We start from the raw sequence: 7,756 nt of genomic DNA, 5'->3' as shown, positions 1-7,756 counted from the left end.
AAAATATCTTGTATTGTTTGATATTTGTTTTTTTTCACCTTGCATAATATCTTACCGGAATCTTACTACCATGGTAGCTTGAGAAACAATGCTGTGGATATTCAGAGTCATTATGTTTTAACTGGTATCATACTACTTTCAGTGTAAGAATCAAATGCTTAGGAAAATGTATGTTATAATTCATTTTTGCTATCTTGCAGGATATAGTTGGAACCTTTCTTGCAGTTTCTAGAACTTTCTTATATTCTTGATAACAACACATCAGAATCAAGGGAACAAACCACAGAAAGGTATAATGCGCCCCTTCTACCTACCTAATTTATCTAAAAAAAACTTTGAAGTGTGCACTGTCATAGAGCAAATTGGGCAATCATGTAGGGTGCAGCAGTCATCAAGAGATACCAATTGATTTTGCATTTCATCGATTATTATGATGGAGAGCATTATTTGACTTTATTGTTATTGTTGGAATGGTGATGAGCATCATGAGTAAAAGGAATTAAAGAATCAAATACAACCCACCCACCCCCCAACATGCCACAATTTTCTTATTCTTTTTCTTTTTGTTTTCTTGTGAAACTTACAGAACAACCAACTGAATTGAGTATGCTGTTTTATTTTAGCCTTTGACCTTGAACTTTGGACCTTTTTGTTTTGTCAACCACAGAAAGCTCCTATACTACCCTCCCTCTACTTTTCAGCTGGGTATATTTTTAAAACCTTCGCAGATCCAAAAATCAAAGGACTTCCAAAAATATAAGCAGAACACTGAATATATACAGGGAAAATGATTAAACAGAAAAAATTAAATCACTGCTGTAAACCATTATCTTCAGCAATAGTTGAATAATTTATCCATTAATTGAAAATTTAACATTAGTATTTCTTTTTTCATAAAAGGAAGGGAAACAAACAAATAATAAAAAAATTGAAGATACAATTAAACAAAACATGTAGAAAATAGGTATCATTTAAATTGGGGCACTCAAACCTGGTATCATCATCTCTAGATTTTAAGAAATACAAAGAGAGAGATCTGACCTAGGGCTGTAACAGCAAAGTATGTGATCTGTCTCATTTTAATATCTAAAATTACATATATAGATGTAATTTGGTGTTTCAGTGCCCGCCATAGATGTTTCGCTGCTGTAGTTGTATTTCTTCAGGGATTGCCTGGAACATGGGTCCTTATAGAGGAGGAGGTTGGTGTTGGATCGGCTGGAGGACATCCAAATTTGGTGAGGATCTTCAAATGTCAAATGAAGAGCATTTAAGTGCTATGCACACAATTGCGCATACTTATCATTAATTAGCATGTAGACATTTATACTTTAGCTGGTTTTGCTACATGCTGAACTTTTGCTGTGGTGTTTATCTGGGACATTGTCAGATTACTAGAGTAGAGTACAGACTAATATTTTCGTTATTCTTGCGCTACGTAGATGGAGCTTATTGCCAAAATGAGGAATCCGTTTATTGTGGAGTATAAAGATTCTTGGGTAGAGAAGGTCAGTAGATGTTATATCTCGTATTATTGATGTTGTTCAATTGACATTGGTATTTTCTTTCATCCTTTGTTTTCTGATGGTCTAATAGGCTACCTGAATGTCTATTCTATTTGTTTTTGTTCCTTCCTTCCTATCATGCTGATATTGCTTTCATATGCTTCATTGTTTAACCCAGTTGATCATTGGTCTTAAAATTATGAAACTTTACTAATTAAATGCCATCATTTATGGATACTTCTCTCTCTCTCTCTCTCTCTCTATACATATATATATATATATTATTTTGTGTAGTTCTCTAAATCCAACATGTGTTTTCCTCTGCTCACGTAGATTATGAAAGTTTTGAGAAGCTAATTAAGCAATGTCATGAATTAAAACTGTTACAGTGACTTTCCTCTTTTATTTATTTTTCTATTCACTTCAGAATAGTTGTGCTCTCTTAAGCTCATTAAGCTAATTAAGCTAGTTGTGCTGTCTTCAGAATAGTTGTGCTCTCTTAAGCTAATTAAGCTAGTTGTGCTCTCTTAATAATTTTAAGAGAACTCGGGCTCATTTAGGAAGCTAATATGGTGCGACCTTTTCCTTTTGTGCAGCACCAGAAGAAGTTTCAGCCGTTGCTTGTGACAATAAACCAGATCGTTTGGAAATGGCTCAGCTTTATAATGAGGTAAAATCCCATTTATTACAGAATCAAATCATATATCTTACCTGATTTTGATGTCTATGAGAAGAAATATTATTCAGGAAATGATATGTCATCACTAAAGATTGTTTCTTAAATGTAGATGTGCAAAGTACTTGGACAAAATGCCAATGAATCGATGGAGGCATTTTTAGCAAACAAACCAGCAGGTGCTGAATGCTGGCAACTACAAGAACAGGGAGAAAAAGTTAGCAAACAACAAATTGGATCTCACAATGAATCCAATTTGGTTAAAGTTTAAGAAGAATCTCCTTCCACTAGAGACCATCTATCAAGATATAAACAGAATCCTCTCTCCAGTTCAGCAGGATTCTTCTAGTATAGAACCTCAGATACAAAAAGCAGATTCACACTCGGAAATGCCAACTGAAATTGCAGGACCCAATTTGCTGTCAACACTGCAGGGAGACGAACACAAGTCTGGTCCAGAGGCAACAACAGATGTAATTTCTTCTGTCTATTGCTCTCGTACACGCACTTGAGTTACCTTTGATATGAGTCAGAGTATGAGGCTATTAAAAACCAGTGGCAGGTTTGTTCTTAATTTTAGCTCAGTAGTCAACACATTTATTCATCCTCCCATGTTTTGATGCTGGTACATGTTGTGGTCACTCCCATAGCAAACGCCCACATGCTTTTCATGCAAGCAGTTAACTAGTTTCAACTTGTGGCACTTCTGAGATTCTAGCTTTGCATTTATCTTGAATTGCCTGTGTTAAATTGCTATATAGAAATTCAGTTTTATGATTATTATTGTGGTAGACTTGAATAGGTGCCTTTTTCTTGTCATATATGAGGTCAGGTTTGGTTAGTAAGCCAATACAGCTTCCTAACCAAACTTGACCAAGGTTTAATTGAGGGAGTTGCTAGCTATTTAATTGAGGGAGTTGCTAGCTATCCAAATTGGAGCAAACTTCTCATCTGTTTGCATTGCTCAAGCTTTTATATTTTCAGGGTATACAGACTACTTTTTTTGTCTCACCTCACCCTAAAGCCAAGAGGTGCAAGATTTCCTGGAAAGTAGGAACAATCTGACTAGCACATTCACACCTCACACATCACTGCGACATTTTAGTGTTCTTGTAGACAACTCTTATACTATATATATATATATATATATATATATATATATATATATATATATATATATGTGCCTATTTAACAATATTTGTTCACAAACCTCACAGGAACTCTATTCTCTTAATAATCTTCCCAACCCTGTTCCTTCTTCTTTATTCTCAGGTAAGTTTTTCAGTTCCTTTTTGTTTATTTGACATGAAACTTTTTTCTTCCATTTATTTTATTTTTATTATAAAATCTTGCATAATGTTGAGTATTGACTGTCTTTTTCTATCTGGATTAATTTATCTATATAAAACAATTATTCATTACACTTCTGGGTTTCCAAGTATACTCACATATCTTAATTTTAATTTCCATTTTCAAAAATTAGAGAGAGAAGTATCTGGAGGTTCATACTTGGATCTTTGACTTTGATGATTATATATAAGGCCTTTTTTGGTTTTACTTTTGATGATACTGCCCTCTTTTTATTGATTTTATTGTGTAAATGAAGTATCTGCTGCTCAATATTCGAGCATTACAGTGGACATATATTACATTATAAAGCTGAGCAATCTTGATTTTTGTTTGTTTGGTACTTAACAATCTTGAATCTTCCCATACATGTGTTGTAAGGCCAATTTATTTTTTCTGAATCTTCCCATACATATATTGATGCAAGTAATTTAATAATACCAACCTTAGCCCATACTTTAAATAAATGAAAATCAGTTAGCACAAAAGTATATGCATTTATTTTTAAATAATGTTAACTCTATTAAATTGTTTATTTGAGATCTTTGTTCTCTATTAGGCCAAAAATGAGTGAAAGTCGCAATGCTCCCCGTTTAAATGAGAGGATCCTATCATCTTTATCCAAAAGATCAGTTGCTGCACATCCTTGGCATGATCTTGAGATTGGTACAACATAATGATTATCTTTCATAATTCAGAATAACTTGTATATTAAATTGGTGAGGATGTTAATCATTTTGCAAAATCTTTGCTGCAGGACCCGAAGCACCCCACATTTTCAACTGCGTAAGTCTTTAATCCAACAAGCATCACCAAAGGAACACAACCTTCAAGCCAAAATCTGAAAATTGTCAGATAAAATAAGACCACATTAAATTATCAAAATTTAAATCATTAGTTAAGATCACTGATTTTTCCCCCTCAAGTTTCTCTGAGAATTTCTCTTTCCCAACAGACAGCAAACATTGCAAAGACCTAGTTGTACTCAATATAATTTTGAAATCTAGCTAGCATTTCTTTTTACAAGTTTGGTCCTTCCCAGTTATGATATATGCTTACTGAACTGTCAGCTTAATTTCTTGCTACAGGTTGTCGAGATAACAAAAGGAAGTAAGGTTAAATATGAACTCGACAAGAAGACAGGGATGATTAAGGTATGAATGAACTCACAGCTGAAATTGGATGATTGTGAAGACAGGGATGATTAAGAGAATAGAGTTCCTATGAGGTTTGTGAACAAATATTGTTAAATAGGCACATATATATATATATATATATATATATATATATATATATATATATATATAGTATAAGAGTTGGCTACAAGAACACTAAAATGTTGCACCTCTTGGCTTTAGGGTGAGGTGAGACAAAAAAAGTAGCTCCCCAAAATCAGATCTACCACACATTTGTGGTAATTATTATTATTATTATCAATTGATGTCAATACTAACATGAAGATCAATTGTATAATTTTTGGTCAACAGACACCAACAACAAGACTTGCTTAATCTGCTTGGAGCTACCTATTCTGCTGTCCTTTTCCTTGGAGCCTCCAATGCTAATGCGGTGCAAATTGTTGTAGCAGTTGAGAGAACAGTATTTTACCGTGAAAGGGCAGCTGGGATGTATTCAGAGTTGCCTTACGCATTTGCTCAGGTAAAGGATAAAAGACATTACATCACATCTCTCTCTTCTTTTCATTAAGAAGAATGTGTATATATGGTCTCCCACATCCAATATTTACACGGTACTTTTTCTATTACAGGTGGCCATAGAAACAATTTATGTTGTAATTCAGACCTTTATCTATGCTTTTCTCCTTTACTCGATGATTGGCTTTGAATGGACAGCAGTCAAGTTCTTCCAAATTGTTTGATTATTCTTTGAGTATTTATTTTCTATTGTGACTGTACAAAATGCTTTAATTACAGAACTTGCACTTGCTTGTCCTGTCCTTATACTGAAAATTGGGTAAGCATTGAATCTTGTTGCGCATCCTACTACAGTATTCTTCCATATTTTTTTTCTTCATGAATTGCTAGTGGCATTCAAGTTTTTGAGACATTTATTTATGTACAACGAGTGATGGGCATGCTTACTCTTCTATACCAATGCTGTAGATTTTCCATTTGTACCCAATGTTTATTCATGCAGAGGCATAAGGCTTTATTTGCTCAGAAACTATTGTTGGGTGATTTTAATCTATAGAGGAATTTGAAACCTTGTAAACCATTCTCCAACCAAATTTTAATGTCTCATAAAATTCTACATGTTCAAGCATCTCTTGGAAGAAAAAAAGAAGGAAAAATTAGTTGGGAAAGTGGAAGGGTTATGTGGATTCACATTAAGATTTTCTCAAGTATATTCCTTGTTTTGTTGGTCCAAACCATCTGCCTGTACTTGTGGTTGAAGTGATATTGGTGTGTTTAATGCTTGTAATTTTATCATCTCAGTGTTGATTCCTCTTTTTTTTTTTCCCCATAAAAATGGAGTCAAAAACAAAAGGAACCCACCTCCTCACAAAAGGGAAGTAGAATTTGGAGAAAACAAAGAAAAATTGAACATTTAGAGTTTCAAATTTATTTTAGTGCTTTTAGATGGCTACATGATTTTGTTAGACTGATATTGGACATGTTTCAATTGATGCCGAAACCTGTATCATAGCTAGATAGGGGCACTTTAAATTTTACATATATATGTGTGTGTGTGTGTGTGTGTGTGTGTGTTTATGTATTTCATAGGTAACAGAGACTTAATAAGGCTAATTCTTTTATGTGTATTTCATAGGTAACAGAGACCACATGGTGGGTTGGGTTAAGTCACGGTTCCGCAGCCTTCTTGTTAAGGTTAGTGTCTTGATCTCATTTTAGATTATTAACTTCTTGTTGATAACTACTGTGATTGTTTAGGCAACTACATTTGTATTCTCTGTACTTACTGGTTGTGTGGTAAATTTGTCCTTGTTAACACCTATTTTGGTGAATGCTTGGTAGGTGACAGCACAAGATGTGTCAACCATGCTGAGATGTGAACAAAGGACCATCATCTTCCTTATAGAACCCGGGAATTTTTGTTTCTTAGTAGATGCTTTCATAGTACTTGTATGTATAATTAGTTTGAATTGCATCTTTTGTGCCGATTTGTTTTGTAATAACTTTCAACTTACCACTAGACACTAGGTTAACTTTATTTCATCTTGGAATTGAAATATTTTTGCATATTGAGAAGCATGAATTGATCTAGTATTATGTTTACCTAAATTTAGTCAATATATTGTATATTTTTCATCTTTATAAAAGGGATTTTTTTTGGGTTAAATCTCACAGAATTAGCACAATTTATTATTATTTTTTTTTAAAAAAATGAAGTTATAACGGCGTTTTTAATACTAACGGTTATATTTTTAAAATAAAAATGATCTATCACGGCGTTTTTAAAACGTCGCTAAATGTGGAGTGACGTCATTGCATCATTATGAAGCACATTTAGCGGCGTTTTTTAAAACGCCGCCTATACTGATATAGCGACGCTTTTAAAGCGTCATAAAGTTACAGCGACGGCCGCATCTTCGGCGTTTGGTACTAAACGTCACAAAAACAATTAGCGGCGTTTTTGATAGCTATAGCGGCGTTTTTTAAACGCCACTAAAAGCTTAATTTCCAGCAGTGTCTTGTACATACCCCCACTCACTCCACTTTATGCGTATATCATATTTTTTTTTTTTTTTTTCATATCAAAGGTTTTTTAAAAAATAATAATTGCTAGAGTTGAGAAATTGGAAAATTTATTGAAGTATATATTGTGTTTTTCAGGAATTTTAGGAGACCTAGTTAGGATATTCAAGAGATACTAGGAAAAAATTAATCGAACTTTTAGAGAGAAATTGAAAAATAGTGTGTGGCCTTTTGATATATATACAAGAGTTGAATCTGGTCAACACATATAATTTTTCTGGCTAAAATTTTTAATGGCTAGACTAATTGGAGGAAGGAAGAAGAAATAAAAAGGAAATCAAATAATTTTACAACATCGAATTTGCCACGTCAGTCAATCAACATGTGTTTTGGCTCTGTACCATTTTCTTTCCTATCAAAAAAATTTAAATATAATGGTGATACCAATATCATTGGTTGGTGATATCGCATGTGACTTAAGACTATCATTTCATTTTTGTTTATTATTGTATATTTTCTTTTCTTTTCTTTTTGGATTAATTTAAGTTATT

General features: G+C 33.3%; 1 protein-coding gene across 1 annotated transcript; it reads left to right on the top strand.

Annotated features, from left to right (window-relative positions):
* Positions 1-200: 200 nt before the first annotated feature.
* LOC114276839 (soluble inorganic pyrophosphatase PPA1-like) lies at positions 201-6,773 on the top strand. Its single transcript, XM_082882829.1, has 10 exons — positions 201-290; positions 1,443-1,508; positions 2,102-2,175; positions 2,294-3,212; positions 3,399-3,453; positions 4,088-4,194; positions 4,286-4,314; positions 4,617-4,682; positions 6,319-6,377; positions 6,525-6,773. The coding sequence occupies exons 6-10, from the start codon at positions 4,095-4,097 to the stop codon at positions 6,526-6,528; spliced, it is 258 nt and encodes an 85-aa protein (XP_082738955.1). The 5' UTR covers positions 201-290; positions 1,443-1,508; positions 2,102-2,175; positions 2,294-3,212; positions 3,399-3,453; positions 4,088-4,094; the 3' UTR covers positions 6,529-6,773.
* Positions 6,774-7,756: the final 983 nt, after the last annotated feature.

The sequence above is a fragment of the Camellia sinensis genome, chromosome 8, assembly GCF_055761805.1.
Source record: "Camellia sinensis isolate YWXY chromosome 8, ASM5576180v1, whole genome shotgun sequence".
In the NCBI taxonomy this organism is placed as follows: Eukaryota; Viridiplantae; Streptophyta; class Magnoliopsida; order Ericales; family Theaceae; genus Camellia; species Camellia sinensis.
Note: the sequence above shows the minus strand (reverse complement) of the source record. Positions and strands in the feature narration are given on the sequence as shown.